This window comes from Macaca thibetana, chromosome 18, assembly GCF_024542745.1.
Source record: "Macaca thibetana thibetana isolate TM-01 chromosome 18, ASM2454274v1, whole genome shotgun sequence".
Lineage (NCBI taxonomy): Eukaryota > Metazoa > Chordata > Mammalia > Primates > Cercopithecidae > Macaca > Macaca thibetana.
In genome coordinates this window covers 57,390,484-57,412,615 of record NC_065595.1, presented here as the reverse complement: position 1 = coordinate 57,412,615, position 22,132 = coordinate 57,390,484, and the positions used below count along the sequence as shown (strand labels likewise).

Here is a 22,132-nt window from a genome sequence, read left to right as displayed (position 1 = left end):
GGAGTGTCTAAAACCCCATTTATCTGGCCACACCCAGACCAGGAAATCAGAATCTCAAGGTGGGCTCAGGCTTCGGTGACTTTGTTGTTCCCTGGGGATTCTGATGTGCAGACACATTGAGAGCATCCATCTACCCTACTTTCTCATTTCATACTGGAAGCAGACTGAGGCCAAGGGTCACCTTCCACGTCATGGGCTGGTCCTAACTCTCCAGCCAGAGCTTTCCCCGGGGTGCCCACTGCCTCACGTTGTCCTTCGGGCTGAGCTACTGCCCCAGGTGACTGTATGAGGGATTGGCCTTGACCAGCTTGCCCCACCAGACCCCAGGATGACCCTGCTGCACCCTCACTGGTCGGCAGGGACAGCAGCGAGGCCCTCACCTGTCTCCCAGTGCTTTTTTCGGGGCACTTTGCTTACCAGGCTCAGCAGAGAGGAGCCCTCCTCCAACAGAGCTGAGGAGGGTACCCGGACCACACACAGCTCCACTTTGCCTCACTCTCCGGGGTCCCCAGAGTCGCTACAGACCAGGATGACGACAGAGCATTAGTGAGGAGGGCCTTCGGGATGGTCAGGCCTCTGGGCCTGTGTCCCCTCATCAGTTTGGATGGTTGGCCTCTGTTCCTGGCCTGGAAATAGGTACAATGACCCTTTTGTGCATAAAAGGCACTTCGGAAATGCGGGCCCTCGGGCCTGCCTCTCCCCTTCCTTTGTCACTCAAGCCATGGGTTCTTCTGTGTACTTTTTTCCCCCCATCTTCTTCCTCAAGTGACCTTTCCTTAAGCTTTCAGTGAAGTGGACTTACTCTAACAGTACCCTTGTGACCAGCCCTGTGTCCCAGGAATATACAGTGATTTGCACCCACAAAGAAACCCTTATCCCTTCATGATGAGTGGATTAATTTGGTCCACGCAGGAATATGCAGATGTGCAATCGTGTTGTCGTGGATTATGATGACTTCCTTGCAGCATTCCAAGGATATTGTAAAACAGGCGTGGGTGCTTTCAGGAGGCTGCCTCATGCATGAGCATTAAGCATGAACTCCAAAGTGTGGCCAGTGTGGAAGGATCTAACTTGTAACTGTCAGACAAGTCGGGGAGCCCTGAGTGTACATTCGGTCTGGAGACTCGACATGCACACTTCCATCCGATGATGTCAGTGCATCATACTTTTGCTTTGAGCCCTGCCAGCCTCTTACTGCATGTCTGCTTGGTCAGTAAGGTGGCCTGTTATTTTGGTCCCAGGCTAAGTATTCTTTGTCAGTCATTAAAATATGCAAAGACCTCTCCTTGTTAACTCTATAATGATAAGAAGTTTGCATAGTAATGGACTTAATTTATGAGGGAAATTACAGAGTGAAAAGTGGCTGTTTAAGATTGGCCGCCTGCCCTGAGGCTTTTTGTTTATTGCAGGCTTTCTGGGGTTAGAAGGTGAGGGAGAAGACACGACGACATACCTTGGGAGGATCCAGCAAGCTGTGGGGGTGGGGGCAGAGATGGGCGCTGCTGAATGACACTACCGGTTCACAGGGGAACAGGTCCTCATCCTAGGCTGGAAGGGCAGGCATCCTTTGCTGTTTGGTGGTATTGTAGGATGGTTTCTTTACAGTGACTGGTGGTAGTTCCAAGTTCTCTGGTAGTTTCAAGAATATACTGGTTGGTTCCATTCACAAAGAAGGGAAGTACACCTGCTGAAGTTAAAGGAACAGGTGGGCATTTGGGCTGTGGATTTTTTCCCCTTTAAGGAGTCCTGATCAGAAGTGCCCATGCGTGCCTTTGCATACCTGGGCGCGCGCACTTGTGTGTGTAGGTCCGTCTGAGTTCAGACTGCTGTAATAAAGTACCAAAGACTGGATGGCTTATAAACAATAGAAATGTATTTTCTCGGCCGGGCATGATGGCTCATGCCTTTAATCCCATTACTTTGGAAGGCCAAGGCAGGTGGATCTCTTGAGACCAGCAGTTCGAGACCAGCCTGCCCAATGTGGCGAAACCCCATCTCTGCTAAAAATACAAAAATTAGCTGGGTTTGGTGGCGCACACCTGTAGTCTCAGCTACTCGGGGGGCTGAGGCACAAGAATTGCTTGAGCCTGGGAGGCCAAGGTTGCAGTGAGCCAAGATTGCGCCATTGCATTCCATCCTGGGGACAGAGTGACACTCTGTCTCAGAAAAAAATAGATAAAAAGTAAAGACATATATTTTCTCACAGGTCTGAAGGCTAGAAGGTCACGATCTGGGTGCTAGCATGGTTGGGGTCAGATGAGGGCTCTTCCAGTTACAGATGACCAACTTCTAGTGTCCTCACATGGCAGAAAAGTAGCTAGAGAGGTCTCCGGGGTCCCCTTTACAAGGGCACTAATCCCATTCATGAGGGCTCCACCCTTATGACAGATCACTTCCCACAGGCCCCACTGCCTCATACCATCGCAGTGGGGGTTATGATTTCAACACGTGAATTTTGAGGGGACACAGACGTTTAAGCTGTAATAATGTGTGTGTGTGAATTCACACCTGTTCAGTACCTGAGGGGAATTACCAAATGTGCTGGCTTTTAGAAAAACCCTTATAACTGTAAAGAAAGGTGTATTCTCATCTGGTTCTTTTCCAAATGAGCCCTTCTCGTTTCTGGTGCAGGAAGAGGTGGCTACGGCTTTGTGAAAGGGGAGTTACTGGGTCGTGTGCTTTTGTGGATGGGCCTGATTTTCTAGGGTGAAACACTCTGGTCTGTATGTTGGAGGAGTCTGCGCTTCCCGTCAGGGCCTTCTGTGCGCACTGTGGGACTCCGCCGGAGTGTTCTCCAAACCACAGCCCTGAAGGACGCAGGGGCTTCAGGGATTGTTAATGGGGCTTCTTGGTGGCCGTCCCATTGATCCTCACGTGACTCTGAGCCCCTGAGGACAGGAGGCAAGCCTGGTTCAGCTGTGTGTTCCCGAGAGGGCTCACGGTCACATTGTTGAGTGAGTGGGGGTGGATGCGTGGAGAGGGGAACCTGCCTGGCTGGGCTCTGGGCTCTGCCAGAGCCTGGGCGGCATCTATGCTGCCCAAAGAGCCCACCCAGGGCCTCCCCGGGGCTCCTTAGGGTACCTGAAGGAGGGCAGCCTTCAGCCCTTCCCCTGCACGATCATCTCAGTTGCGTGGGTGCAGATTGAATAAAACATCAATTGCCTATTTACTGGTTACCTGAAAATGCTCTTCTACAAAGGAAGGCTCAAAGTGTGACAGAATGTGTTGAGATTCTCAGGATCCAAAGCCTATACATTGATTTCTGCCTGTGGAAGTTATCGCTAATGACAATTTAGATGTGCATACTTAATTTAGTAAATACTTCAGTGAGTGTTTTACTTTGGATTTAAAGGCTCAGAACATCATGCAGAGATAAACAGAGTAAATCTTTTAATCGCTGCCTCCTGTCTGTAGGGAGACCTGAGAGCAGTGCAAGGAGACCTGGGGGACACTAATTTTATAGGTGGCCAACACATCAGTAAGTGTGACTTGTGCTTCTCGGTGCACCCCGTTGAGTACATGCGCAGAGTTAGTTGTGCTTTGAAGTGGGTGTAGGTGTGGAAGGAACACGTACGCATCTCGGGTGGGCTCAGGCACAAGGCATTTTGGGGTGACCCTGCCACTGGCTGGGCCTTGAGTGGGGGCCAAAGCTAGGACACTCAGCCTGCTCCTGGTCAGCTGAGCTGGGGTGCAGGTCAGGGTGCAGCCTCAGTGAAGGAAACTGGAGTGTCAATCAAAAGCCCAGTAGCTCCCGTTCATCAAGAACTGCCGTGGGCCTAGGACTTTACATGTGTCCCTTTCTTAGTTAATTGCTGTTTCCCATTTCATAGATGAACAAACTGAGGCTCAAGGATTAAGGAACTTTCTTTTCTTTTCTTTTCTTTTTCTGAGACGGAGTTTCACTCTTGTTATCCATGCTGGAGTGCAGTGGCTCGATCTCGGCTCACTGCAACCTCTGCCTCCCAGGTTCAAGCGATTCTCCTGCCTCAGCCTCTCAAGTAGCTGGGATTATAAGCATGCACCGCCACACCTGGCTAATTTTGTATTTTCAGTAGAGATGGGTCACCACGTAGGCCAGGCTGGTCTCAAACTCCTGACCTCAGGTGATCCACCCGCCTCGGCCTCCCAGAGTGCTGGGATTACAGGCATGAGCCACCATGCCCAGCCGGATTAAGGAGCTTTCTTAGACCCCGAAGCCTTTGGACCCCAGGATTGCAATTCGAGTGTCTGACTCTAGCCCCTAGGTGTTCTATGCAGAATTACACCCCACTTTGGATGGGTAACATGGGGTTTCTGGTGCTGAGATCTGCAATGGGCAGGTGTGCGTCTGCCCCAGTCCAGCCTGGGACTCAGCACCTGGAGAGAGGCTAGGCCCGCTGCTCACCTGCCTGCTTTCTTAGGATCAACTGGGATTTCAGAGGGCTGTGCCTCAACCCATAGCACAGACACTTCAGAGCTCCAGCTGCAGGTGCCGTCACAGGGGCCTAGGCGAGCTCTGTCCCCTGAGTTACAGTGCTCCGCGGGGAAGTCCTGTCACTCATGAATTGGCTACCTGTAAAATCAGTTCCCCACCTCCTCAGCTTGCCTCTGCACTGCTCTCAGGTAAGACCAGTGCCTCCTCCACAGCTCTGGCTGACTCTTGGAAATCTGGCAATATTATGGAAATGGAAATTCAGTGTTAGTTAATTGCAGAATGAAACCACAGTTTCTGTAGAAAGTCCGGTATGTCATGAACACAGAGGGCGATGGGTGTGCTTGGTTCACACACATTGATGAGTGCGAAGCTGAGAGTGTTCTATGTTCTACTGTTTTACAGTTGGAGAAGAGACAAGGAGGCTGTATGACGAGTTTTGTTTCTTTGTTTGAGACGAAGTCTTGCTCTGTCGCCAGGCTGGAGTCCAGTGGTGCGATCTCGGCTCACTGCAACCTCCGCCTCCCGGGTTCCCGCCATTCTCCTGCCTCAGCCTCCCAAGTAGCTGGGACTACAGGTGCCCGCCACCACACCCGGCTAATTTTTGTATTTTTAGTAAAGACGGGTTTCACCATGTTGGCCAGGATGGTCCTGAATTCCTGACCTCAGGTGATCAGCCTGCCTCGGCCTCCCAACGTGCTGGGATTACAGGCTTGAGCCACCGTGCCCGGCCACAAGTATTTTTCTTTTTTTTAAAGGATTTGAGTATCAAAAAATTAAGGAAGGTGGAAAATTGATGAAGCTGTTGAATAGTTTGCTACAAAAATGACCTTTCGGATTGTCTTATAAAAGCCAGACAAGCCAAAGGTATCAGAGTAGTTGGTCAGAAAAAGTACACACAAAATTAAAAGCAACAAAACAACAAAACCCCACGAAGTCGTTTCATTCTTTGTTCATTAGGGCAAATTAGAACATGGTTATGACTGCATGTTCCTAGGCTGTGTTTTCCCAAATGTAATAAAAAATAGACTTATCTTCATATTTTTAGTTCCGTTTTAAGGAACAACCCCGTCAAATATCTTCTGTCCATCCTGCTCCACCAAATCGTTTACTATCAAATGACAGTCTTCGTTCAGGTGGATTTATTTAAAGTCACCCCACCCTACCCTGCTCCCCGTACCTGATCTTCTTAGTTAACTAGGACTTGTTCTTATTTCAGCCTGGCGACAGAAACTGGTAGACTGGGGAGGTTTTAGCAGGCGGGTTGCAATTCCTTAGCAGCCCAGAAGAGTTAATGTTTTGCATAATCATGCCACATATTTATTCTTTCTACCCAGTCTGTGAGATACTCCTCCCAAAGGAATAATTTCTTTCTTGTTTCTAGTTGCTTTTGAAATCATGGCCATCCAGGGAGCATAACCTTTTTATTGCATCCTAATGATTTTGAAGTTGTTTTTAATAGGGTTTTAGATTTAATATTTATCAGTTACCGGATTCAAATCCCTGATAGTGGAATACTTCACCGTATTAGCTAATGCCTTAGAAAAGCTGCACACACCATCAAGTTATTCTATATATTATAAGAGGCACCTTGTCTTTGTGTGTGTGTGTGTGTGTGTCCTTGGGGAAAATGGCAGCATCAAAAGGATCAGTCACTTCCTTAATCATCACAAAGCGGCCCTCTAACCGGGAGAGTGCTCAGGGTTCAGCCAGCAAGGTGGGCCTGGCACGCAGGGCGGGAGCATGGCAGCCTCTTCGAGGCAGCTTTTGTCTGATGTTTTCTTAATGGACTTCATGTTTTTGTTTTAGGGCAGTTTTAGATTTACAGAAATGTCTGATGAGTTCTGCAATGTAGTTTTAACTCCCAGATTTGCTCCTTCTTTCTGCAGACGGCGCCTCATCTCCCAGAGATCCTCCTTGGAGACCCTGGAAGATATTGAGGAGAACGCCCCTCTCCGGAGGTAATTTTCTGTTTCATTTGTGTGTGTGTAAACAGCACACCATGACAGCCAGAGATCGATTTTGGTTTTTTAAGTTCTTGATCTATAGAATTAAATTTAAAAATAACCATCTGAATCCCACGGACTATGGGACATCTCCTAGTGTCCAGCCCACCTCTGAGGACCATTAGAACTAGACAACGTTAAATCCAATTACGTGTCGGAATAGCCCAGTTTGCGTGGAATTTGGGTGCTTCTCTTTCCGTGGCTTCTCTTCATTTTGTAAACTGCTGCTTAATGGAGCAAGAGCCCCGCATTTGTCCCGGCCCGTCCCCCAGGTGCAGTCACACAGTGGTACAGTCCCGGACTTCATTCTCAGCAGGAGGGACACTGAGAACTCCTCAGGAGGTGACCACGATGTCGCTCCCTGGCTAGTTGCTAGGAAGCCCGATTTAGGATAGTTGTGAGTGCTCTCTGGGGTCTGAAAGCGTTCTGTTTCTCCCTCGGGATTAGAAAAGTGCTCGCAAGGCATCTTTTTGGGTGACAGCCATTGCTGAGCTGTGCTGTGCTGTGCCGGTGACTGGCAGGTTCCTCTCCTCTAACCCAGCCAGGCCCTCATGGAGGAGAGTGCACTCAGGTCCTGCACCCCCTTCCATCCTCACTGCAGCCCTGAGCTGGGTGGGGCAGCATGTGGGAGTGAGCCAGGAAGATGGGGCGCAGGGGCTTCCCGGGGACCACAAGGCAGACGGCAGCAGGGAGGGCATCGGGAGGACGTGAGCTCCTGTGGACTTGCATCAGCTCCTCTTTGAACCCGCATCTGCACCCTGCATGCCTTGGCCAGGCCAGGACTTGGGAGCGCCTGGCTCCTCCTTCTGAGCCTGGCAGGGTGCTGCTGTTGGGGACAGCCTCCCCCTGGATCTGGCTCCTTCCCCACCTGAAGCTTCACTCCCAGGGTAGAGCTCATGTCCACGGGCTCTGCCTGCATGAAGAGCAGAGGGCAGAGTGAGCACAGACAGCTTGGGGTCACAGCGGAAGTGTCCAGCGACTGTGAATTTTGTCACTGACATCATCCCAAAGAGATAGGGCTGAACAGTCCGATCTTCACTTTTGGAGTCTTTTTCAAAGCGTGGGTAACCTCCAGGAGCCTCTCACGATGTGTGGTATGTGGCTGTGTGGCAGACGTGGCCTGGGCACAAGTGTTAACTCTGTGAGGAGCAGTGAAGTGGGAGAAAGCCATTTCCCTGCAGGAGTCATACAGAAAGCTACACTGACAGTCAAATGAGGGAGCTGGCGTCGGTCCACATACTCAGCGAGCACGGAGGAGAGGTGTCCGCAGGCACACTGAGTGGCTTTGGTGTTAGAGTGAGTGACCTCACAGTCTGACCGAGGTTCTCCCTCACTCCTGCCACAAACGGGAAAATCCATGAATAACGTTGAGAAGCCCCTGGAGTTTCGAGAGGTTGCTAGAAGCCATGGTCCTTGGAACAGCATGGTCGCTGTGAGCCGAAGGAAGCCAGGCGACTCAGGGTACAGGCTCAAAGGGCTCTTCCCTCTTCAGGAATTCCCGGGCAGGGCTCTCCAGCCTCGGGATGCAGTGTCCTTGAGTCTCGAGGTGTCGCGGAGCGGCCGGAGGAGGACCTGGGTTCTGTGTTCCTGGTTGGTGCCCTGTCACCCCCCTTCACGAAGTCCCCCCAGACTGGCCCTCAGCCTTGTGGTAGCACAAATGAGTGCAGTAAAAATGCTTGTCGGCCTCAACTGTGACTTCCACCAGCTCTCACAGAATACTGCACTGAACCTCAAATCTTGTTATTATAAAATTTTAAGAATGTCAGAAATCAAGAGAGTTTTAGAAATCAAGTGTTTATTCCACTAAGGGACATTTTTTTTTTAGTTTTTTAGGTTCTCAGCCGGGTGCAGTGGCTCCCACCTATAGTCCTAGCACTTGGGGAGGTGGAGGCAAGAAGATCGCTTAGTTCAGGAGTTCAAGACCAGCCTGGGCAATGTAGTGAGACCCCCATGTCTATAATCAATCAGTCAACACATAAATACATAAATAAATAAAGTTCTCATATTGGCTGGGCATGGTGGCTCACACCTGTAACCCCAGCACTTTGAGAGGTTGAGGCAGAGGGGTTGCTTGAGGTTAGGAGTTTGAGATCATCCTGGGCAATGTAGTGAGACCCTATCTCTACCAAAAAAAAAAGAAAAAATAACCAGGCACATGGATTTGCACCTGTAGCTCCAGCTACTCAGGAGGCTGAGGCAAGAGGATCGCTTGAGCCCAAGAGTTCGAGACTTAAGTGAGCTATGCTCGACATTGCACTCTAGCCTGGAGTTTCTTAAAAAAGAAAACTTAAAAAAAAAAAAGAGAACTTAAAAATCATAACTGTTCTCATTTTTACTTAGAAATTCACTTATTCCTAGCAGTTATATTAGCATGGTATAGAAGAAAAGACATTAGTTGGGGAGCCTGGAAACCTGAGTTCTTAGCCTGACTCTAACTGGGTATGTAGCATTGGAAATTGACTTAGTGTCTCTGGGGCCTCAGTTTCCCATCTATAAAATGGGAAGACCAATTGGCTGATCGCTGAAGCCTTCCCCAGTCTGTGAAATGGTGACACCAATAATGATGCTGAAGTATTTTGGGAACTGTGGGGGTGGAAGGCTGTTAGCCCAACGTGCTTTTAAGCTTAGCAGAAGAACAAATGGCTCCAAGGCATCTATTAGACCTTTTGCATAATTAAGTATATCCTGTAATCAGTGCTAACAAGAAAGAGCTAATCTTTCTTTAAATTAGTTTTTAATTTAATTCTATGCTAATTTAATTTTGCATCACTTAAAATGTATGTTTTTAAATGGATGTTTACACATTGTTGCAGGCAGCTTTGAAATTAATTCGTTCTTTGCTTAACCTGCCGCAACCTGAGCGCCCAGTATTCCAGTTCCCTGGCAGTTGTTGCCAACGCCACAATTCTCTTAAAGCATTTCTTAGATTCCCTGGTGATTTGGTTGAATGCTTAAAAGAAAAAGAAAAGCAAGACAACAAACAGCTTGCTTAATGAAGGGCTAGATTAGTATGGTGTGTGTGCAGTTAGAATTGGGTGCTGATAGGGAAATAAAAGATCTTTGTTAAGTTACCCTGTTAAAAGTCCTACTTTTCTGTAGCACATCATGGTTTGTTAGTGGATTTCCTGTATCTACCTGGAACTCCAAGAACTGAGCATGCATCATGAGAGGACTTGGACTGAGGAGTTTTGCATCTGCCTGGTGGTTACCTGGTGTCCAAAAATAAGGAGTTAAGCCATTTCTGCTAGTTGTCAGGAAAAACCTCTATTTGTTTCGCCATCAGCACCTGCCCTGGTTTTCCAAACCGTCTGGGTGGATGGATGCTGGTGGCCGCAGCTGTTAAAGTGATCACGGCCTCACCTCCTTCCTTTGCTGGTGCAGACAGCCACCTGTGGCCCTTTTGTGGCTTTCCACTTCCAGAAGAAGGCTGAGGAATCTGGGGCCCTTCTTTCTGCAGGGAGCAGCTCAGGCCGTCCTTCCTCTGTGCTGGCGTCAATCCCAGCTTCCTGCAGCTGGGAGGTGGGAGGAAGGAGCAGAGTTTGCTGAGGTGGCAGGATCTGTGAGCTGCCTGAACCCGCGCACTGTCTAGCTCTTGGCCTGCTGCCCTCAGATTGGCTGGCCCAGGAAGCTCTACTCCTGGGAAAGGAAGCCACGGAAGGGGTATAAGGATGCTTCTGAACACTTGGCCCTATCCAGAAACCACTTTATGCTTTCAGGGATTCTCCTCTTTCCAGTGACTTGATGTTTCAAGAACCTTCTTTGTGTGTGTGTGACAGGTGGGAACTTTGAGTGGCCTGCAAATTCGAGCAGTCATTCTGGAGGAAGAAATGAGGCCATTTGGGGTTCTGGATCTGTTCCCAGAGAGCAAAAGGCAGAGCGAGGCCCTATCTCCTTGAACCTTGAGCCCATTAAATCTGGGTTTAGTGGACCAGGCTCACACCTATGATCCCAGTACTTTGGGAGGCTGAGGTGGGAGGATTTTGAGGCTGCAGTGAGCGCACCACTGCAAGGTGCGACAGAGCAAGGCCTTGTCTTTATTTAAAAAAAAAAAAAAAAATGAAAATCCAAGTTTGAGGCCTGAATTTGGGGGGAAGTGTCAATCCCATCTCCACTCTAACCCCTCCTGAAAGCCACAGGAAGCATCTACTGAATGTCCTCAAACGGGGCTCTGCAAGCCTTTAAAAGAATCTTGCTTTTTTTTTTTTTTCCAGACAGAGTCCTACTCTGTCACCCAGGCTGGAGTGCAGTGGCATGATCTTGGCTCACTGCAACCTTGGCCTCCCGGGTTCAAGCGATTCTCCTGCCGACAGCCTCCCGAGTAGCTGGGATTACAGGCACACACCACGACACCAGGCTGATTTTTGTATTTTTAGTAGAGACGGGGTTTCACCATGTTGGCCAGGCTGGTCTGGAACTCCAGACCTCAGTTGATCTGCCCTCCTTGGCCTCCCAAAGTGCTGCAATTATAGGCGTGAGCCACCACAGCCAGCCCAGAATCTTTCTTTAGAGTCAAGAATCAGGTCACAGGCACCATGTCCCATGGCAGAAGCTGGCTCCTGTGGCCCAGGTCAGAAAGGTTTTTTGGTAGCAAAACCCAAAATCAAAAAGTCACGGCCCCTTTTATCTAGAATAAACTTGAGACTCTTGTTTGTTGAGCATTTTGCTTTTCTGTTGTTGTGATTGTGGTTTTGTAACTTAAAATTTGCCAGGTGAAAACACTACACAGAAGTAAGGTCTCCTTGGCCTATGATTTGTTTTGCCAGTCCTATAGTACAGGCAAATGTTGTATACTCCAGCAAAACAAAACTTTAAAAAAACTTGAATCCAAGCCATTTTAGTTCAACACATGTTTATTTAAAATTTATCTTAAAAACAAAACAAAACAAAACAAAAACAGCAACTAGCTGGGTCTCTGATTTCTCATTCAGTGTAAAGCTGTGACCTCCCAGGCATAGCAGGTCAACCTGAAACTTAAGGCAGCTGTCCAGGTAATTCAGGCCAAAATCTTGTTACAGAAGAAAAATGATTCAGGCTTGTTTTTGAACTGAATTTTCCGGTGTTTCCCTACCCCCTTTAAATGTACAGTTTTTGATTCCCTTTCCCTTTGGTGATACGGGAGGATTCTTTTTAAGATGACAATAAAGAATAATGTCTTTGGAATCTGCATCCGTTTTTTGTTTTTTGTTTTTTTGTTTTTTTTTTAATGCAGGGGACAATATTCTTGATTAGTTGACTTTTTAGAGACCCATATAAAATAATGTCAGTATTATCAAGAAGTTGTCTATCATAGGACCTGTTTTAAGCTTCCTTGCTTCCAGCCGTGTTGTCTTCATTATCCCCGCAGACTCCGGCCTCCTTTGGGGTGACTCAAACCATTTGTCTGGTCCTTCCTTCCTGTCTTTATGTGGAGATGTCTCAGCTGTCCAGCAGGCAACTGACTGTGTTTTCGAATTCACTTTATTTTTCAGATGTCGAACTCTCTCAGGTTCACCCAGACCAAAGAATTTTAAGAAGATTCATTTTATCAAGAACATGCGGCAACACGATACCAGGAATGGCAGGTACTACATTCACACAAAAACGGCTGCCAGCACCAGTGGATGGGGACAGGGATGGGACGAGGGGACAGTTTTAGTGTCCAAAACTCAGCAAACCCAAGCCCACACTTGTAAGATGAATAGGATCTCATGGAACCTTCCCCGACAATTTCCACCCCACTCGTGCCAGAATCACCGAAAGGAATCTGTAGAGAATTACGAAGACTCCTAAGGCAGAGTGAGATGTTTAGACCAGAAACAAACTGAGTTTTTGAGAGCACACAAAGGATTTTTATAGAAACCTTTGAACAGAAAAACAGTTGAGTTTTGGGGAGTTTTTATTTGTTTTTTTTCCTGCTTTGTTGGTTTTGTTTTCGTTTTTCACCACCACTGTGTGCTCTGGTCAATAAATGCCCTCCCAGATCTGCACCTGAACTTAATTTGGGTCCTGGCTTTGACTCCCTTTAGGAGAGTAGAATCAGGACTTTGCTGGCAGATTCTTCCTCAGTGCTGATCCCGATTCCTGGGTCAGCCAACATCTGGAGTATGTGTTTCTCCGGCTCTTCAGTTGCTTGTTTGGGAAACACCATTACATAAAACTGGTTGAAATTTATATGACTGTGATATTAAAACCTTCCAGACAACAGATAGAATCATTGTTGCCAGCATGCTCATGAATGAATGGCTAAGTCCTTTCATCTCAGCTCCAATGGTGCATGGGACAGAGTCCAAGACCTCTGGGGTCCCCGATACTCTGTAACCCTTGGGGGCGGTTGCTCCCCACTGACTTGAATGGGTGAGTTAGAGACGCCATCCAGAGCTGAGGTCCTGCTGCAGAAGACTCTTGTTTGATCTCCTAATTTATAGAAGACCATATGGGCCTCACTGATACTCTCTAATCCATACAAAATGAAAATTGCTAAAAAGTCTTTTAGTTAGACTCATTAAGGCCCAGCATGACTGTAAGTTGGTGGTATAAAATATCCTGTACAGCCTGTGTAATAACACACAACAATTACAGTTTTTACAGGCTTGTTATCTTGAAGTTTATGCCTAGTTTTAAAGCCTTGTAAGGACAGGGAACATGATTTTATAACATTTGCAATGGTTTCAGAAGAGCAAAGTTGAGATTTCCAAATGATTTTTACATCATCAGTATATGTTCATATTTTAAGTACAATGCTTTTAGTAAATTGACCAAGTTATTTGTTAAATCGAATACTCTTTCTCTCTCTCTCACCCTTATTTTTGCTGACACTTAAGAATTATTGTGCTTTATTTAACCACTGCTGTTGTTTTCTTGTGAGGCTTTTACTTAAAGAATACAGAGTGTACTCATGCCATCTTAGTGTAATTATCTATCATTGATTTACATTTATGTTTTGTTCATGATCTCTTTAACCATAACATAAATGTAGAAAGCCTTTAATTTCTCCATGAAATCAATGACAAAGCCAAAGGAATGGGTCAAGCGAATAGTGTTCCCACCTCTGATGCTAGCTGGCAGGGCACAAAGTCAGATAATTACCCCAGCATGGTTAGGTAGTGAGAGGATACAGTTAATAAAAGACTTAGATTAGTGATATTTCCAAAGAGCATTACGGAACCACCTTCCCCAGCACACTCTTGACCTAGGAGAACATAAACAGCAAAGCCCGCAATTGCTGGCAGTTCTGCTGGGGCGTTTTCAGGTGGAGGCAAGAGGATTCTTAGCTTATCTGAACATCTGAGAGTTGGAATTTAGGGCAGGAAAGTGAGCTCTAGGGCCTGTGTGGGAACCGCAGGCTGTAGGCTGAGGCGATGGCCAAGTCGTATGCCCAGGTAAGAGCTGGTTTTCTTGTGCAATGGGCAGATGAAAGGGCTGGCAGGAGGGGCTGGCCCTCCCACTTGAGGTTTATTAGCAAGGAGGGATTGTCGTTAGACAGATGAAAGCGAGAGCCTGGGAGGAAGCCAGGAAGAAAATACGATTTCTGAGGTGACAGAAGGAAATTGTAGTCAAGAGCTGAGGAATGAGAGGACATGACCCAGCCTTTCGAGAGAGGAACGCAGAAGTTCTGCCCCACGGCAGCTGGGCGGCAGGAGCAGAATCTCCTGCTGGAGGCAGCCAGGGCATTGGGTGAGCCCAGTCCCTGAAATGACAGGTAGGAGACGTTCTGGTTGTGATCTCAGAGGGAGGGACCCGTGTGCTGGCTTAGGGGTCTCTGATCCCCCCACCTCAGAAATGGGAGGTGAGTGTGTGGCACCTGCACAGTCCCCAAGGCCCTTGCAGGCTCCCTCCCAGCCTGTGCAGTCTAAGTCACGTCTGTGCATCGGGCTGTGCCCAGTTCATGAGTCTCCTTGGGACCCCTGATCAGCACAGCCCAGCCTCTCCGTCTGCGGGCCAAATCCACGGCTCATTCACTGTTCTGGCCCTGAAAACCCTGGCATGGAGGCTCCCACGTCCCCAGACCTGCTGACCGTGTGATAGAGGCCCCAGTATTGAGGGGGATTTGGACTTCTCGTCTCAGCAAGGACCAGAGTGTAGCTCAGGAAATGAGCAGGGAGCCTCTATTGTGATACTCAGGTCTGACCTAACCAAGAGTTTCAAGCATATTTTGAGACAGAAAGGAGAAAACATGCTTTTAAAACTGAGAACCAGACATAATAAAAGACAATACTTGTGGCATTGGAAAAACAAAAAACTTAAGTATACCTCGTGATCAATATCAGAGTAGCTGCTTAGAAACAAACCTTGGGGCCTGAGACGGCTCCATGTTCACCCGTGAGGAATGGCTTCACCCTGTGACGCTGGACCACAAATCCCAGCCGGCATGCAAAGTGGAAGTGAACGCCTTCCGCAGAAGCATGTGGTTCAATGCAGGATGGAGTTTGCCTTCTGTAAAAACTGTTCATCTGTCTGGCATCTGAATTCCGTGAGGCTGGCGTTGGGACCTTCTAGAGGGCTTGGTGTGCGGATACAGTGCGGAGAAGCCAGGCTGAGGGTGCTTTGGGGTCATGCTGCATATCGCTGGGCCAGGTGGAGGCTAAGGACAGTGCTCGACAGATCACAGACCAGCCAGATGGAGCGGAGGGAACGTCAGTGCCACTGCTAGAACCAGAGCGTGCGGAGTTCTTGGCTGGCCCTGCTGGGTGTTTCGTCTCCTCGCGGGTGGGGGAAGCCATGAGGGATGCTGCTCTCAGCTCCAATTCTGCCTTAACACAGAAGGCAGGCCAGTCCTCAGGACCCGGAGGGAGGTCATGCTGGATTTCGTAGCTGGAAAGGAACCCTGGATTTTAGGAACACGGTCGCAGAAAGTTTAGACTAAGAAGTAATTTCTTCTGGCTTGGAGCATATTTCCAGAAGATAAAGTTACGAGGGTAAGATGATAATAGATGCCTTGATTGAGTGCTTGCTGGATGCCAGCCAGGCTCTAAGTGTTTAACATGCATTGTGTCAGGCCAGATGTGGTGACTCACGCCTGTAATCCCATCACTTTGGGAGGCTGAGTCAAGCAGATCGCTTGAGCTCAGAAGTTTGAGACCAGCCTGGGCAGCCCAGGCATGGTGGTGCGCAACTGTGGTCCCAGCTATTAGGGAGGCTGAGGTGGGAGGATCGCTTGAGTCTGGGGGATGGAGCCAAGATCAGACCACTACACTCCAGCCTGGGCAACAGAGCAAGACCCTGTCTCAAAAACAAAAGCAAATACAAAAACAAAAACCCAAAATACAAACATGCTTTGTTTCATTAACTCAGAACTCAGTAGGTGTTCATCAAATAAATGAGATGCCTTTCAAGTGAGTTTGTCTTCAGGACTATATCTCGAGGAATGGAAAGAATTTAGAAATACAAATAATCCTTGAAACAATCTAAGTAGGTCATTACTGTCTTGTGGCAGGCAGAGTAACGGCCCTCAGAGATGTCCACGTCCCATCCCCGGGACCTGTGGCTGTGTTAGGTTACATGGCAGAGGGGAACTAAGGCACAAATGAGCTGACCTTTAAATGGGGGTTTATCCTGGACTATTCATGTGGCCCCAGTATAATTACAGAGCCCTAAAAGTGGAAGAAAGAGTCAGGATCGTGTGTCAGAGAGATGCAATAGGAGAAAGACTCCTCTGGCTTTGCTGGCTTTGAAGATGGAAGATGAAGCCATAAACCAAGAAATGCAGGCAGCCGCTAAGAATCTGGAAAAGGCAAGAAAGCCAGTTCTCCCTACAGCCTCCCGTGGGAACCACCGCTACTAACACCTCGATTTTAGCTCCTTGAGTCCCATTTCCAAGTTCTGACCTCCAGAATTGTAAGATAATACATTTGTGTTGTTTTAAGTCACTAACTTTGTGGCAGTTTATTCTGCAACTGCAGAAAACTAAAACACTGATGATCCCAGTTTACAGAGGAGGAAACTGGAGCTCGCAGCTAGAGAGTAGGAAGTAGAATTCACATCCAGGCATCAGACTGCAAAGTTCATTCTCTCCATTGATGAGAACGTGAGAGAAAAATCCATATGCAGTAAGGTAGTGTGTCATGGTGGACTTTGAGAAAATTCTCTCTTGCATTCTGACTTTTTAAAAATCATTAGCTTAAGGCCAAGGATTAATTTTTAAAATGGCTTAGGCAAACTTACAAGAATGGGATGAGGGAGGCTAAAGTCTAGGTGAGCTCAAGATTGTTAAAAAGAAAATAAAATTGGAACAGTCATGCATTGCTGACGGAATATAAAATGGTGCAGACACTGTGGGAAAGTTAGGTGGTTCTTCAAAAAGTTAAACATAAAATAATCTTACAATTAATTAATTGCTCATTGTAATTAATTACCTAGCAATTAATTGCTAGTTGTATACCCAGAAGAATTGAAATAGGTATTCAGACAGATATTTTATACACCAATGCAGTGTTATTCACAATAGCTAAAAGGTGGAAACAACCCCAGAGTCTCAGCAGATACGTGGATAGACCATGTGGTATATCCATACAATGGAATAGTATTAAGCCGTGAAAAGGAATAAGCATTGATACATGCTGCAATGTGGATGAATCTTGAAAATAAGCTGAGTTAAATGAGCCAGTCACAAAAGGTCAAATGTCATATGACTCCATTGAATTGAAATATCCAGAATAGTCCATAGAGACAGAAGGTAGGTAAAAGGTTACCAGGGGTTAGGGCAAGAGGGAATTATTGCTTAATGAGTACAGAGTTTCTATTAGGGGTGATGGAAAAGTTTTGGAAATACACAGTGATGATGGTTGCCCAACACTGTGCATGCACTTAATGACACTGAATTGCACACTGATTAAATGGCGTTTTATGTTTTATATATGTGTATATGTATATTTTTCCCACAATAAAATGAAACACCAGTAATAGCCATAGGCTGTTACTATTAAGACCATGTTCGGAAGCGGAAGGGAAAGGATGGCGAATTTCCTGGGATGGTGGCACAGGGTCAGCAGATGTCAGCTGCTGCCTGCTTTTAACTTCCTTACCAAGTAGAACTGGAAGTGTAGACTCTACAAAGCCACGTGCCAGGCACACAGTAAGCACTCAGCAAGTGTTTGTTGAATAAACAGAGAGGCCTTTTAAGTGAATTTTAGTAATCAGGGCTAGATCCTGGAGAATAGAAAGAATTTGGAAATACAAATGATCTTTAAAGTGCCATGGAGAATGAACGAAGTTCTAAGTCTGATACCAGGCAAAAGCTGGCTTTCAGTGGAAAACAGTGTGAGGGTAATGGGAGAGGGTAGATTTTTTTTTTTTTTTTTTTTTTTGAAATGGAGACTCACTCTGTCGTGCAGGCTGGAGTCCAGTGATGCAATCTCGGCTCACTGCAAACTCCACCTCCCGGGTTCACGCCATTCTCCTGCCTCAGCCTCCCGAGTAGCTGGGACTAAAGGTGCCCGCCACCTCGCCTGGCTAATTTTTTTGTATTTTTTTTAGTAGAGACGGGGTTTCACCATGTTAGCCAGGAAGGTCTCGATTCCCTGACCTCGTGATCCGCTCGCCTCGGCCTCCCAAAGTGCTGGGATTACAGGCGTGAGCCACCCGTGAGGCCAGGAGAGGGTAGATTTTAATAATCATAGACTGGCAAGCCTAGAGCTGATGCTTAGCAGAGTTTGAGAACAGATGGTTTGTGTGGAGGTTGGTAGCAGTCAACATGAGTTCACTAAGAAAAGGTCATGTCCCATCAGCTTCGATTCCTCATTGATGGAATAACTTGGTTAGTAAAGTGAGGAAGTGCCTGGACATTACATCTGTAGATTGCATCAAAATGTCAGGCTATTCCTTACTATCGCATGTCCCTGTAGATAGCGTGGTGAGAAGGGCCGGGTGATTGTGAAGCTGGAGTTTCTGCAGGTGGCTGAAATTTGTGAGCTGATTATCATCAGCCTGAGGGCAAGTTTGAGTAGAACAACACGTGGTATTCCCATTCCCATTCCCGCCAGCGTTATCTCTTGCAGTGCAGACAGTGATTGGAGTAAAGGCCCAGAAGCCTCGTTGTCAGCCATGTGGAAAGCTAAAAGCAGGGAGAGCAGAAGCAGGAAGGAGCATTACAGATGAGAACCAAGATCCAGATACTTCATTCACTGGAAATGCTAGAGCCAGTCCACCGAGATTAAACCGAGCAAGGATAAATGTAATTCAGGTGGACTATTGATTATAGCACAGGATATAGATTTTTTTTTTTTTTTTTGAGACGGAGTCTTGCTCTGTCGCCCAGGCTGGAGTGCAGTGGCCGGATCTCAGCTCACTGCAAGCTCCGCCTCCCGGGTTTACGCCATTCTCCTGCCTCAGCCTCCCGAGTAGCTGGGACTACAGGCGCCCGCCACCTCGCCCGGCTAGTTTTTTGTATTTTTTTTTTAGTCGAGACAGGGTTTCACCGTGTTAGCCAGGATGGTCTTGATCTCCTGACCTCGTGATCCGCCCGTCTCGGCCTCCCAAAGTGCTGGGATTACAGGCTTGAGCCACCGCGCCCGGCCAGGATATAGATTTTTTAGTACACATGAAAAGTACTTGGCATTTAGGACAATGTGTTCCACCCCAAGCTCACAACGCAATGCCAACACAGAGGGAACTAATTTAGCTTGTCCGGATGGAAGGCTAGTATCGAAGAAGGCTGGTGTCGCCTTTGCACCCAACCAGGGCAGATCCCATCGGTGGTGCTGCCATCAGCATGCATGTCATGTCATAGGAAGCTAGATGTGTATTACGATGGTCCCCTGGCAGTGGACTTTGTGGAAGGAATTGTGATGAACCTTGGAAATAAGCTGAGTGAAGTGAGCCAGTCACAAAAGGTCACATGTCATGTGACTCCATTTAGATGAAATAACCAGAATAGTCCCTACAGACAGAAAGTAGATAAGAGGTTACCGGGGTTTAGGGCAAGAGGAATTATTGCTTAATGACTCTTCCGATACGAGGTGCCCAATAATAAGGCAGTTCCTTGACTACGTGCCCTGTAGGAACATATGTCCTCAGCCCACCCCACACGTTTGCTGGCACCTAATCTGTGACTATTGGGATGTATCCATGAATAAAACAGGTTACATCCCAATAGGGAGGGAAATGATAAACGTGCACAGGTGAAAGATGAGGTGATGTGCCATGGAGAGAGACTGAGGCAGCCAGAGGTGGAGAAGGGCACTCTAGGGCGATGGGGAGACCTGGGAGTGGAGGTGTGAGGGAGGTGAGGGAGCCAGCCCTGGGGCTATCCCAGTGGGGAAGCACATTCGCCCTGATGGAACAGCAGTCATGGAGACACTGAGGCGGAAGGGACGGGGTGTGTTTGAGGAACTGTAGGAAAACCCACATGGTGGAGGTGAGCGAGAGGAAGGAAGGAAGGCGCGATGAGCTCTGAGAAGTCGGTGGTGACCGCGGAGGTCCGTCTGGTTGTGAGCAAGGTGGGAACCACGCAGCGTGCTGAGCAGAGGTGCGAGTGATGTGACTCGCCTTGGAACACAATCACTCTGGGTAACCAGAAGTCCGGGGTGGGCATTGCAGGTCATTTTGGTAACCTTATCTTTCCTGTAGAAAGAGACTGGGTGGATATTATCTTCTAAAATAGTTAATTTTGATATGAAGTTCAAAAGCAACTCAAGATCTTTTTGAAAAGCTGGTCACAAATGTCTGAGCAAGCCTTTTGTCAAAGAAGAGCAGTGGCTGGTGGCCCAGTGCCACAGCATCTGGAACGGGCCTTTGAACCTCCTGCTGAGGAGGGCAGTTGGCAAGTGGAAGCTGCTGCTTATTGTAAGAGGAGAGCCAGTCACCATGGGCTCCAACCTGCATCTTCACTGAGAACCCTACTGTGTGCCACAGAGTGGAGGCTAAACGGAAGTAAAGACAAATCTCAGTTCCCGGCCATTAGATATACCTTTGAAGATGACAGACATTTACACAGCCTCGCTCATTGCTGGCTAGGAAGGACTGACTCATCCGAAGGACAGCTAGGATTCTGAGCATAAAGACTGGAGACACTCGGCCGGGCGCGGTGGCTCAAGCCTGTAATCCCAGCACTTTGGGAGGCCGAGACGGGCGGATCACGAGGTCAGGAGATCGAGACCATCCTGGCTAACACGGTGAAACCCCGTCTCTACTAAAAACTATATATTAAAAAAAAAAAAAAAAAAAAAAAAAACCGCCAGGCGAGGTGGCGGGCGGATCACAAGGTCAGGAGATCGAGACCACGGTGAAACCCCGTCTCTACTAAAAATACAAAAAATTAGCCGGGCGCGGTGGCGGGCGCCTCTAGTCCCAGCTACTCAGGAGGCTGAGGCAGGAGAATGGCGTAAACCCAGGAGGCGGAGCTTGCAGTGAGCCGAGATCGCGCCACTGCACTCCAGCCTGGGCGACAGAGCGAGACTCCGTCTCAAAAAAAAAAAAAAAAAAAAAAAAAAAAAAAGCCAGGCGAGGTGGCAGGCGCCTGTAGTCCCAGCTACTCGGGAGGCTGAGGCAGGAGAATGGCGTAAACCCGGGAGACGGAGCTTGCAGTGAGCTGAGATCCGGCCACTGCACCACAGCCTGGGCGACAGAGCGAGACTCCATCTCAAAAAAAAAAAAAAAAAAAAAAAAGACTGGAGACACTCGGCCGGGCGCGGTGGCTCACGTCTGTAATCCCAGCACTTTGGTAGGCCAAGGCGGATGGATCACGAGGTCAGGATATCGAGAGCATCCTGGCTAACACAGTGAAACCCAGTCTCTACTAAAAATACAAAAAATTAGCCCGGTGTGGTGGCGGGCACCTGTAGTCCCAGCTACCTGGGAGGCTGAGGCAGGAGAATGATGTGAACCCAGGGGTGCAGAGCTTGCAGTGAGCCGAGATCGTACCACTGTACTCCAGCCTGGGAGACAGAGCAAGACTCCGTCTCAAAAAAAAAAAAAAAGACTGGAGACACTCAGTGACTTTTGTGACATTTATGTCTAGTGACCCTCATGGTCCTGTTAAAGGACCTTTCCTCTTGGTGCTCACGGTTCTTGAGACTCATAAACCTCTGTCTTGAAGAGCGACAGAGCCCTCATTTCACGTGGGTGTCTCCTCCCTCTGTCACGTGCCTGCGTGGGCTTTACTGGGTGTCCTTTTGAAGTCATCTGGGTGTTGAATGTTGGCATGGCATGCAGGAGATGGCTTCATGTACCCTGGAAGTGCCGCCTCCTGGGTCTGCTTCGAGAATCCTCTCATTGTGAACAGGTAGAGAAATGTCCTCAGCAGTGAGTTGACTGAGCTATCTCCTCCCTTGGGAGGAATTTTCAGAGAGATGTAAAAGGATTTGAGATGGGAGTGGATAAAGAACTGAGCCACAGTGTTTTCTCTTTAAAGTATGAACTCAATAGGATAACATTGAAACAAAACAAAAACACGTAAAAGCCTTCAGCACCCTTTATCTGCATTTTAAAGGAAGATGGTAAAAGTCCAGTGACTGAAGTCAAGCTGGAGCCTTTCCTTGCTGCACCAAAACGTTTTGGAGGGAAAGAGGGGATGGGTCATAACTAAATTAAGACCTTGTTTGTGATCTCATCAGTTCCAAGCTGTCAGCCTAATTTAGTTTGAAAAACGACTTGGAGGAAGTGGCATGTTTCAAAAAATAAAACGGCTCGTTACCAGCCCCAGACTGGCCTTTTTGAAAAAAGAAAAATGTCATTGCTTTTTCTCCCTGAAACGAACCCATCCATTTTGATAGAAGTCAGGCATCTTCTCTGAGGCACCTTG

At 47.8% G+C, this 22,132-nt stretch overlaps 1 protein-coding gene across 2 annotated transcripts in view; it reads left to right on the top strand.

Annotated features, from left to right (window-relative positions):
- CABLES1 (Cdk5 and Abl enzyme substrate 1) overlaps window positions 1–22,132 on the top strand; it is a 125,868-nt gene that overhangs the window by 49,093 nt on the left and 54,643 nt on the right. For both annotated transcript variants that reach the window (XM_050767984.1, XM_050767985.1), the window contains exons 2-3: window positions 6,301–6,372; window positions 11,886–11,978. In XM_050767984.1, coding sequence (XP_050623941.1) covers window positions 6,301–6,372; window positions 11,886–11,978 — 165 coding nt within the window. The remainder of the gene's footprint in view (window positions 1–6,300; window positions 6,373–11,885; window positions 11,979–22,132) is intronic.